We start from the raw sequence: 12600 nt of genomic DNA, 5'->3' as shown, positions 1-12600 counted from the left end.
AAAGATGGGAAGATCTTTGCATACTAGGGGGGGCAAACTAGCGTAGCTTGCAGATGATTTGGGGCATTTGCATACTCAGGGTAATTTAAAGGGAGATCCATGGACTCTGCCTTATAAAGTAAAAAGGGGAGGGGGCTGCGTTGTCCCCCTCCTTGGGCTGCTTTCAGCCCACGGGACTCCATCCCCAGGGCCAGGCCAAAAGTTAATGGGGGAGAGAGGCTGCATGGCCCTCCTGCCCAGGCAGATTTTGACCCCAGAGACCTCATCCCCAAGGGCCCAGCCTCTTGTTTCTGGGTGCCCTGAAGCCCACCTAGGGCACCCATTCTGCAGCATTGTGGACTACTGGGAAGCCAATGCCCCTGAAGTCACTGCTACCTCCTCTCCTCCTGTGGGAGCCACATTGCTTCCACACACAGGAAGCAGCTCAAATGCTGCTCTCAGCATGTGTGAGCAGTTCTTTAGTCTGTTTTCGATGAAAAGTCTGTTCCAAGCGAGCAGGAGGAGTTTTCCTGCTCCCGCCAACTGGGAGTCCGCCAAATGAGAGCAAATAGCTATGTCCTGGGGGGCTAGTTCCTCTGGAAATAGGGAGCCCGATTTGAGGCGGTGGCGGTCCCCAGGACCATATATGGCTCCAGAGGGGGGGGTCTGTGTGATCCACTCTTTTTTTATTACAGGGCCTACCCCGGTACGGTGGTGGTCCCCGTGGCCATAAATAGCCTAGGAGGGGGTCGCACAGCCACCCTCCCCCTTTTTGTACTTCCAGCCTGGTCCTGAGTAGCCGGTGGTCCCCAGTGCCTGAAAGGCCATGCAGGGGTGTTGACATGGCCCCCCTCCATTCATTAACATGTTTGTGTCCTTACCCCGGGGAGGTGACATCCCCCAGGGCCGTAACTGGCCTGAGGAGGAGGACCATGCACATCCATTTTACTACATTGGCCTGGCCCTTGGGAGGTAGCGGTTCCTGGTGTGATATCGGCCATAGGGAGGGAAGCTGTATGCACCCGCCTCTCAAAAATATATATATTATAATATGCTCCCAGAACCTGGCACAATCAGGGGTCTGAAAAACAAAGAAGCGCAGTTGACCGTACTTTAAAAAAAAAAAGTTTTTGCACGAATTTACACCAAATTTGACAGAAAGCTAGATCTTGGTCAAGCAAGATCTGTTTGTAATTTGGTGAAAATCTGTTCAGTAGGTTTTTAGTTAATTAAGACAATAAAATTGTATCAAGGGATGCTGTTCCAGTCATGGGGATCCTCTGATCCAGAGCCATAAGCAAGGCCCTCATTGGCTGGCTACAACCTGAATACGTTTTGGCTGTCATTTTGGTTCTTGGCTAGGCCCTCAGGGAGAAACATAAATAAAAATAAAAATAATGGGTCAGGATAGAGGCATCATCACCCCATAGGACACATGGAGGGGTCTCTGAGAGACCCATCATGGGTAAAAGATTGTCCGCTTTTAATTTCCTTATCCGCTGATTCAAACAAACTCTCAGTGTGATCACCAGTGAAAATATGTAATGGATCCATGGTTCCGTTACCCAATGAAAAGAAAAAAATACACCCACCCACACATTGTGAGAGGCCTTGCGCAGCATGGGTTTGGGTGCATATGGGGTGGTTTACTGCAGCCTGCGGCCAATCCTGCCATGCTCCACCGAAGACAGCATGCAGCGGTGGTTGTCTTAATGTACAATAATTATATTACTTTACGGTGAAAATAAATTCACTGAAAAAACAAAGGTTACAGGGATGTTATACTTAGTGTCACGTTTTACCAGCAGAAAACAATAGAATTTCAGCAGTTATAGTTGTAGTTATACTTATCTGAAGAAATTATAACTCGGCCGTTAAGCAACTTTAAGTAATAAGTTCTAGTTTCCTAGCATAAGTATGGGATTAACAATTACTAGAACTGCAGGATTTCTATGGTTTTGTCTGGGTAAAAAGTGAACCTAACTATAACATCCCTGTAGCCTTTGGTTTTGCAGTGAAAAAACATATATATTCACTGAGAAACAAAAGGTAAAGTAAAGCTCTAGTGAATTTGTCAGCGACAACATTAATGTTTGAAATAAAAAAAACACAGACATTTACCAGTTATAGTTAGCAGGTCTAACTATAACTTGTGCCTCTGCCATTCTCTGCTTATGACCTTACATATGACACAACTCGTTATGTGTTCTATGACATAATTTATGGCATAACTGATGACTCAAATGACATCACTGATGACAACACTGATGGCATCTTCCAATTAGTGTGTTAGTTTGTTTATAGTTTACATAGTGGTTGGTAAGTGCTATACTACATCTAACTATTTTGTACAGCTTGGGTCCAGCAAATTTTTGTAAATGTTTACAAACCACATGTGGTCCTAATGCACCATAGATGTGCAGCGGTATTGAACATGGTATAAATCTTTGCATTTAAATGTGTATCTGTGTGCAGGAGACAGTTGACTTGTGTTCATTATGTTTCACACAAGTTTTTGGGTTCTGCAGAAAAAGTTTCCAAATAGAGAAAGATTCTACGTACTAGATACTAACTTTTGTAAGCAGCATTGTCTTGGTTTTTTGAGCAAATAGTTTCTTTTTTGACAATTATAAAGTGCACACTGTTCTTCGTAGATTCTTTTTAATACTTTGTGGTGTATTTCTCATGAGCGTTTCACTGTTTATAAACAGTGTGGTACAGAATAGACTCTTTATAGAGTAAGCACTTTCTACAGGACCCAATTCATAACTGATATCAACTTCATATCTCAATGTAGGTTTGGTGATTGTCAGGGGTTGAATACAGATAACACCTGTCTGTAGTAGGACATTTATTTTAGAACTGACATTCACTATTTGTAGGAAATTGGCTTGGCTATGCACATATTGAACACTATACCCAGTGAGGGTTTCCCATATATCTGTCGTTGATTTCTGATGATGGCGCTAATGATGCCTGATATTCTCATGAGCTATTTTGTACTTACAGTCAGGTCTCTAATGCCATAGTAATTTATACAGAATATTTCGGGAAACGAACTTGGATGATGTCATCAGTGATGTCATGTGAGATGTCATCAGTGATGTTATAAATGATGTCATAGTATATGTCATGAGCGATATCATATGTGAGGTCATAAGCAGTGCATGGTGGCTCATGTAATAGTTATAGCTGCAAACTATAACTGGTGAATTTCTCAGTTTTTTTTGTTCAAAATGTTAATGTTGTCACTGAAAATTTCACCAAACTATACTGTTACTTTAACCTTTGGTTTCATTGAATTTCTAGTTTTTTATTTTTAAACATAAAGTGATACTTCATTACCATACTTAAATGCAACCCCCGCCGTGCACAGCTTTGAGCTTGTGGAAACCCCAGCAGGCAAGCAAACCCACACTACGCATAGCCTCTGTGACAATGTGCATGGTAGGGGGTGGGGAGGAACTGGCCTCTACTTTCAGACCTCTCTCTCAGATGAATGGTTTGCATAGTAGGGGGTGGGGAGGGACTGGCCTCTCCTTTGAAATTTCAATATCAGATGACAGGTGTGCGTAGTAAGGTGTAGGGAGCTATTGGCTTCTCCTTCTACTCATCATCACGGTACTTAGGTCTTAAACATTTGCTATCAATAACAAGGTCAACAATATGCATTTCTACTAGTGGATTATTTTGAGAACTCACCTAATCCTTTTTACTATTCACGATCCCGCGAGATCGGGTTTTTTTTTTTAAAAGCAAATTACATTTATTTTCATCACAGCTGTTATGCCTTAGAGACATCCTCTCCAAATCTATTGGGACAGGATGCCTTTCTGCTGCCCCCTTATACAGCTTTTTTACTTCATTTCCACATCACCTGCATTTTTTCACAGTGAACAGTAACAGCTGGCATTTTATTTCTAAAACTCTAACAGCCAGCTAGTCAGAGTGTTCACTCTCGCGAGACCAGCGGGAGCCTTCAGACTCCCACGAGAGCATGAAGGCTCAAGGGAAAATGGGCCTTTCGACCAATCACAGGGCTCCATTTTTTAAAATCACTCTTTCAGGATGCTCACGAGACTCTTGTGAGCCAACCGTCCAAATATTTGTATTTTTTTACCTTTGTTATCTAATGAACAGATTTACACCAAATCACAAAAAGCAAAACCCACAGACCAAGATCTAGCTTCCTCCCAAATTTGGTGCATATACTTTAAGCAATTTTTTCTGATGTCACCAGTGATGTCATCAATATCATTTGGAATGCATTTGTCACATGATATGAGAAATGATAAAAGTCCATGTTTGGGAGAATTATAGTTTTTATGGTGGGCAAAATAGTTAAGGTTTGTGCAGCAGATCATAGCTAGTGAATTTCAAGGGTCTATATTTTTAGACAGAGAACCATAGTGCTACTTCAGCATTATTTTTTCAGTGAATTTAAATAGGTTTGTTTCAGTGTTTGCACTGCTTTCACCACAACTTTTTAACTGAAATTTGTTGTAAAGGAACATTAACTTTTGGATGCAGGGACATCACCCATGCCTTCTGCTCCTTCGTGCCTTGGATCCCTGTGCAGTGGGGCTTGTGTGCATGATGTGCACCTGCCAGTGCATCCCAGTGTTTGAAAACTGAACTGTTCTTTGGCTAAATCTCGCACCCAACCACTGGTGCTTCTAACCAGGCCCAGGACCTAAACATAAGACTGTTAACATTTTCTAAACAATTGTGAATTTCATGAATATCTGGAATTCCAAAATGTATGTTTTTTCAGAAACTCACAAGTTCAGGATATTGGTGCCTAATATTGAATGTAAAATGACAGACAAATTCTCCAGAAATTCACAATATTTGTGAATTTACCAGACAAGAAGTGCATTTTTGACTTTTTTCATACAAATGGTCCACACTTCTGTGATTAATCCTATGTCCCCGTTAGCACTTACAACAAGTCATCATTCTTCCCCTTTCGTCTGTAAAGTTTTTTCCCACCCATGCAGAACTCTCACATATTGACGAATTTGCAAATTTCTAAATGGTGGAAAAATCATTGAAGCATGTAATCAGTCAATAGAATTTTTCAAGAAATATGAGTGCGTTTGAAAGAACTCACAAATGTCAAGATCGTGAGATTAACAGCCAAACATTCAAACATTTTTTCAACTCTTTGCTGCCTGTTTATCATATTTTTCTGTCACTAATGTAAAAAACTCTGATCAGAATTACATCAAATAAAAAAGCATGCTTTCTGAGACATGTTCTGCTCGCGTGCCAAGTTTGGTGTAAGTCTGTTCAGGTGTTTAGTTCTGACCTACACAGCGCTTGCTTGAAACTGAGTTAGATGCCGCCCATTACTTACCATTAGTTGACTTCCACATCACTCTTATTTCCTTGCTTCTTATTGGTCAGCAGCTCCAGCTTCCTCCTGGGGCTTCGTGTGTGTCCCTTCCATGGAGCAAGGACCAAGTAAAACCACCTATCTGTGGGCCAGTGTCCTTCCATTGCCCACAAGCGAATTAAGCGATACCAAAGGGGATGATGAACAGAGCGCTTGAACAAATCAAACACTCACCCCCAGCCAACTGATCTGGGCTTAATCCATCACCATTCTTTAGCTCACTCCACCACCCCAGTTCAGAGATGGCCATATGCAAATCAGTCTGACCCTGTGCCTTATGGGAACAGTCCGGTACAAAAGGGGGTGGTGATGGACGGAGCACCTGAACCAATCAAACACTCACACCCAGTCAACAGATCTGGGTTTAATCCATCACCGTTCTTTAGCCCACTCTGCCACCCCAGTTCAGACATGGCCATATGCAAATCAGTCTGACCCTGTGCCTCATGGGAACAGTCCAGCCCGAACTGCCAAGCCATGCCCTGGACCGCAAACAAGCTTCCGAGGACTGGTTTCTGTTATTTCAGCGTCTTCAGCCTGGCTTGCTTGAATCCAGTGGCAAAGTGAGCAAGGGACTCACGTCTGAGCATAAACTGCCAACTTATGGCGAACAAAGCGGTACAAAAGGGGGTGGTGATGGACGGAGCATCTGAACCAATGAAACACTCACACCCATTCAACAGATCTGGGTTTAATCCATCACCTTCTTTAGCCCACTGTGCCACCCCACTTCAGACATGGCCATATGCAAATCAGTCTGACCCTGTGCCTCATGGGAACAGTCCAGCCCGAACTACCAAGCCATGCCTTCCCTGGACCGAAAACAAGCATCATGGGACTGGTTTCGGGTTCATAACCCTCATCAGCCAGGCTATTTTGAATCCAGTGGCAAAGTGAGCAAGGGACCCACGCTTGGACATACCCTGCCAACTTAGGGTGAACAAAGCGATACCAAAGTGGATGATGGACGGAGCGCGTGAGCAAATCAAACACTCACCCCAGTCAGCTGATCTGGGTTTAATCCATCACCATTCTTAAGCTCACTCCACCACCCCAGTTCAGAGATGCCCATATACAAATAAGTCTGACTCTGTGCCTCATGGGATCATTCCAGGCCGAACTGCCAAGCCATGTCTTCCCTGGACTGGAAACAAGCATCCTGAGATGGTTTTAGGTTCATAATCCTCATCAGCCAGGCTATCTTGAATTCAGTGGCAAAGTGAGCAAGGGACCCACGTCTGGGCATACCATGCCAACTTAGGGTGAACAAAGCAATACCAAAGGGGATGATGGATGGAGCGCTTGAGCAAATCAAACACTCACCACCAGTCAACTGATCTGGGTTTAATCCATCAGCATTCTTTAGCTCACTTTTCCACCCCAGAGATGGCCATAGGCAAATCAGTCTGACCCTGTGCCTTATGGGAACAGTCCAGCCTGAACTGCCAAGCCATGTCTTCCCTGGACCAGAAACAAGCATCCAGGGACCGGTTTCGGGTTCATAACCCTCATCAGCCAGGCTATCTTGAATCCATTGGCAAAGTGACCCACGTCTGGGCATACCCTGCCAACTTAGGGCGAACAAAGCGATACCAAAGGAGATGAGGCACATGGTCAGACTGATTTGCATATGGCCATGTCTGAACTGAGGCACACCCACACATTTGACAGCAGTGTTGGTCATCAGCATCACTTCCCCATCACCAGGTCCCCTTCTACATTTCATTGAGGCAGCCCTTACGAACATGTTTGCGAATTACAACCCAGTCACACACCTTAAGTTCATGATGTATCCTTGAAATATTCTGTTGCAACATTCACCTGATGAGAGACAGATTTCACCATATCAGCCAGTTGTGTGAAGTAATCTAGCATGATTATTGAAATGAGTGCAGTTGAAGGTAAATATGTAAGTTTGATGCTGCGCACTTCAATACCCACAGAAGGGGCAAGGATGGTAGCTGTTAAATGGTCACATTGCCATGGAGGAGCCATTCACACTGAAATGCTAATAAACATTTGAGTTCACCTTTAAAAAAAAGTGCTGTCCCACGCTCCCGTTGCACTCGTTGCACAGTTGGGTTCACCACATTGCTTGTTAGGAAAACCTTGTGATAACCAGGTCCCCACTGCTATCATCAGCTTCCGGGAGAACGTTGCAGCACTATGCTCAACCAACAAGATTTGAGAAGCCTTCTATGATGCAGCATAAAAACCTTGGGATGGAGATAGCTGTTTCTGACTTTTGATCCATTTTCCAGTTGTCCATTCTGCAAAAATCACCCCTCCTTCCTCTGTAGGTATTGTTAGGACCAAGAAGGACCATAGTACTCATTTCCTGCTCCATCTTGTTGGCTTACCCTGCCTGCCTTATCTAGTTCAAAGTCAGCAGCCTCAACCATATTGCAGCACATCTTAAAGCCTCTTTGTCTGTCCTAAAATCATATTTGGGCCCACAGGTTTCAGGGACAAGTATCTCTTCTGGCTGACTGTTACAAAATTTGAAATGGCAAAAAAACTGGAGGGGGCACTTTTCTGAAATACTCATTCCAATTGCAATCGGTGTGGGAGTGGAGGGTCTTTCCAATGGTTGGGTATTTAGACAACAGCTCAAGCACAGTAGTAGAGTTTAAAAGTTACCTTTTACTTATCGGTTAACGGATCGGATGGTAACCGAGCTTCTAATATTAATGGTTATGTTATGCTAATAACTTTTATGTATGACTGTTCTGTAGCTATTACAGAATTTCATAAAGCTTTATCATTTTTCTTTTCAATAGACAACCACTTGAGACTTGCCACTTTTGAATGGGTGTTGAGCAGGTGAGTAATGTACTTTGAAAATAAATGACAATTAATTTAGTGACTCTAAATGCTGAAGGTCGGTCTGGCTTGATTAATGATTTGAATCCTCCTTCTGTCTCTTCTCCAGGCCAAGATATGGATTTAGCGACGAGCACACCTTCTACCAGAAAAATCTTATTCCTTTTCCTCTTGCAATTTGTCACTGCCATCTGTGTGTTCCTTTATGTTCAAATATCCAGTAACTCTAGGCTCTTTGCCTGTCCTTCCGAAATGGACAAACCTGACACGGATGAAGGGATGACAAAAGTAAACATCCTTTTGTGGACTTGGCCATTTGGGGAGAGGTTTCCCTTGGATAAGTGCTATTCATTTTTTGGGATTTCAGGTTGTTTCTTGACAGAAGACCGAAACTGGTACAATCGAGCAGATGCTGTGATTTTCCATCACCGGGATGTGTTCAGTTCAAGAGAGCAGCTCCTCCTAGAGCCAAGGTTACCCACTCAACGGTGGGTTTGGTACAATATGGAGTCCCCAAGCAATGTCAGAAACCTAGATATTATGAACAATCTTCTTAATATCACCATGAGCTACAGACGGGACTCTGATATTTTCACCCCTTATGGTTGGCTGGTGATGCATGAAGGACCTCAGAACTTCAGCATCCCGGCCAAATCCAAGCTGGTGTCATGGGTGGTCAGTAACTGGAACCCATCCTCACGACGTGTGCAGTACTATGAGGAGCTAAAGAAGCACATACAAGTAGATGTCTTTGGGCGGACGACTCAACCACTGGACAAAGACCTGAAACATTCCACCATTTCCCGGTACAAATTCTACTTGTCTTTCGAGAACTCTGAGCACCAGGATTACATTACAGAGAAGCTTTGGGACAATGCCCTGCTCTCTGGAACGGTGCCAGTTGTTCTCGGTCCTACAAGGGAAAACTATGAGCTCTTCCTGCCTGCTGAGGCCTTCATCCATGTTGATGACTTTTCAAGTGCCAAGGAACTAGCAGATTACCTAACACTATTAGACTCAGACGATGAGAGGTACAAACGCTATTTTGACTGGAGAAGGAATTTTAAAGTTATAGGTGAATTTGACTGGACTGTGTATTACTGCAAAGCATGCCAGTACCTGAGCCAGAATCCATCATACAAAACGATCCCTAGCGTGGCCAAGTGGTTTGTATGATCACTCAAGTCACTCCATCAGGTCTGAGAAAGCGGGCCATGGGTCATCCTTAACTCTGATCAATGTTGGATGCTTTGATCCATGCTGAACACTAATAATGATCTAAGTGACCGTCTGTAAAGGAGATAAGCACAAAGCATAAGAGGACTATGTGAGGAAATGTATTATTGATAAATCTCAGCCACAGTAAGCGATTACGGGTGGGCATATTGGCTGGGAGGCAATCACGTTGGGATACTTGAGGGGTTGCAGGACATTCTACTACGTATACCTCATTTGTAAGGCCTCTTTTATAATGAGAAGTAAGCTGTAACACATTAGCCTGCTCAACTTGCTCAAGGAAGGTAAAATCGCTCTATGTACTTGCTTGTCTCTTCAGATGTGTCATATTCAATCAAATGCCCTTCTTCAAATTGCCATCTGAGAAAGGACAGCACGTTTCATTGGATGTGCTCAAGCTGTAGCATGAAATAGCTCTCTTAATGGTGAATTTCATAGGATCAATACAGGTTACAGCTGAGCACAGAGGTTTCTATGCATGTGGGTCTGCACAGGGAGACCCATTTTTAAATTCCTGATGAATTGTTCCATATAGGCACTTCTTGAGCACATAAATGGATGTGAGTGCCACTAATTTCTGCCCTCCTAATACCAGTTGTAGACATTTGAAGCCTTTTTTTCAGAAAATACCTTTATTTTTCAGTTTGCGAGTCTGTCCATCCTATTTCAAGTGAAAGAGTAGAGGTGCTGCCTACTCGGCGAGTCGATGACCATACTCAGGATGCTTATTATTAGATCTTGAGGAGGCCTTTGACTTCCTGGAATGGGAGTTTTCATTTGCCGCACTAACCCGCTATGGCCTTGATGAAACCTTCATCCAGATGAATAAGCAACTTTATAGGGAACCTACGGTGCGGGTAAGGACAGACACATATATATCTGCTTCATTCAAGGTGGGAAGGGGAACTAGGCAAGGATGTCCGCTGTCCTGCTCCTTTTTTCATTAGCCATAGAGCCACTAGCGGGGGCAATTCGCACTGGAGGAGCAGACTGCGGCATTCCTCATGCGGATGGCATACACATGATTCCACTGTACGCGGACAACGTCCTTGTGTATGTCAGAGATATCTGATCGATCCGACCCTCTACTAGTGAGCGCTTTGGGAGACTTTGCTGCCCTGTCGGGATTGAGAATTAATGTAGCAAAGTCATGGTTGTATCCTTTCAACAGTGCTTGTCCGGACCTGATGTATACACTTAATGGGGTTAGCATACAGTGGAAGACCAATGCCTTCTTCTACCCGGGCATAGGGAAATACAGTTAGCAGACAGACCTACAGAAAGGAAACCTGGGCAGAGCGTTGAGAGTAGTCAGCCTCCACAAGTTCTTCTAGGAGACGCTGCCACTATTTGTGGCAGGCTGGCTGGCTCTCACAAAAATGGTGATCCTACCGCGATTCCTCTACTATTTTGCAAACTTTCCCATATATATCCCTCCGTCCATCTTTCACGCTCTTGAGAAAACAATCAGAGACTTCCTTTGGGGTAGTTCCTGCCACCATGTAGCTATCAAGAAACTCTACCTACCCACAGATCAATACAAAACAGAAGGTGGCTGGGTAAAATATGCACACTTCCAACTAATATAGTGATCTCCAAGTAAGGTGGCTCAAGGGAACAGGGGAAAGCGACCACCAGCGACCCCAAGGCAATCCTCTGTAAAACAAAGGATTCAAATGCAAAAGATAAACGTTCCCGAGCACAAGAAAACTCCAAAGTGTCTCTAGAAAATTAAAGATAATTTCAATAGTCCAAAGAATCAAATTCACATCAACGTAGCCAGTGAAAAAATGCCATTTTTTCACTGGCTACGTTGATGTGAATTTGATGAACATTCATGAAGAATTCTCTGATGTATGACGAGACAAGACAAAGAGAAATAAATATATAAATAAGGAACTGATTCTTTGGACTATTGAAATTATCTTTAATTACCCACAGATCAAGGAGGCCTTGCGGTGCCAAATATGGAATAGTATTATCTTGTGGCACAGCTGCAATGGGTGAGCCGGTGGCTGGCCAATTGCCATATACATGACCCAGCCACCACATTGCTGCCATGGGCCCTAACTGTCCTGGTTAACCTGTTCCACCCCTGTTCGAAGTCGAAGCCACCGGCACCCTTGCAGCTCAATATGGCATACAGAGTGTTAAACCATATGTACCTGCTTTGCCGCTGCAGGGCACGCCTAGGATGCAAGCGATAACTACGGTAACTGAATTGTGTGGGAGGCGGGGATTCAAAACATGGAAGACCTGTATCTGGAGGGTGACCTAATACCATATGCCACGCTAATGGTGGCACCCAGGCCAAATCCTGTTGCATCATTCGCTTCTAGCAGCCCTAGCCGGCAAATGGGGAGACATGACCAACAAGCCCGCACCACATCTGACAATCCAGTACTTACATGTTATGGGGCGAGGTCCACACCTCACACAGTGGTTTGCCACTTCCCTTGGACAGCACACTGCAATCCCAAGGACACCATTGAGACTAAGCATGGGCAAAATTTGCGGATCTGTGATTCGTGAATTCGCACGAAATCGCAAAAAAGTCTGCGAATTCGCAGATTCCCCGCAAAATCGCGAATTTTTTTGCGATTTGCAAAAAAAATGACAGGAGTACTTTCTGTTCTCTTCTTCTGCCTTTCTGCCCTCTGTCCCACTCGTTTTTGTGCCCTTCTGCCCATTGCCCCACTCGTTTTTTGTGCCTTTCTGCCCTCTGCCCCACTCATTTTTGTGCCCTTCTGCCCTCTGCCCCACTCGTTTTTGTTTCCTTCTGCTCTCTGCCCAACTCGTTTTTGTGCTCTTCTGCCCTCTGCCCAACTCGTTTTTGTGCTCTTCTGCCCTCTGCCCCACTCGCTTCTGCCCTCTGCCCTACTCGTTTTTGTGCTCTTCTGCCCTCTGCCCAACTCATTTTTGTGGTCTTCTGCCCTCTGCCCCACTCGTTTCTGCCCTCTGCCCCACTCGTTTTTGTGCTCTTCTGCCCTATGCCCAACTCGTTTTTGTGGTCTTCTGCCCTCTGCCCCACTGGTTTCTGCCCTCTGTCCCACTCGTTTTTGTGCTCTTCTGCCCTCTGCCCAACTCGTTTTTGTGCTCTTCTGCCCTCTGCCCCACTCGTTTCTGCCCTCTGGCCCACTCGTTTTTGTGCCCTTCTGCCCTCT

At 44.3% G+C, this 12600-nt stretch overlaps 1 protein-coding gene across 2 annotated transcripts in view; it reads left to right on the top strand.

The window, feature by feature from the left end:
• Nucleotides 1-11141, top strand: part of LOC147731510 (3-galactosyl-N-acetylglucosaminide 4-alpha-L-fucosyltransferase FUT3-like) — a 144666-nt gene extending 133525 nt beyond the window's left edge. For both annotated transcript variants that reach the window (XM_086958757.1, XM_086958758.1), the window contains 2 exons: nt 8158-8200; nt 8310-11141. In XM_086958757.1, the coding sequence (XP_086814883.1) occupies nt 8318-9376 (1059 nt within the window). In that variant the 5' untranslated portion in view covers nt 8158-8200; nt 8310-8317 and the 3' untranslated portion in view covers nt 9377-11141. The remainder of the gene's footprint in view (nt 1-8157; nt 8201-8309) is intronic.
• Nucleotides 11142-12600: the final 1459 nt, after the last annotated feature.

Source organism: Lissotriton vulgaris, chromosome 2_1 (assembly GCF_964263255.1).
Source record: "Lissotriton vulgaris chromosome 2_1, aLisVul1.2, whole genome shotgun sequence".
Classification (NCBI taxonomy): domain Eukaryota; kingdom Metazoa; phylum Chordata; class Amphibia; order Caudata; family Salamandridae; genus Lissotriton; species Lissotriton vulgaris.
Note: the sequence above shows the minus strand (reverse complement) of the source record. Positions and strands in the feature narration are given on the sequence as shown.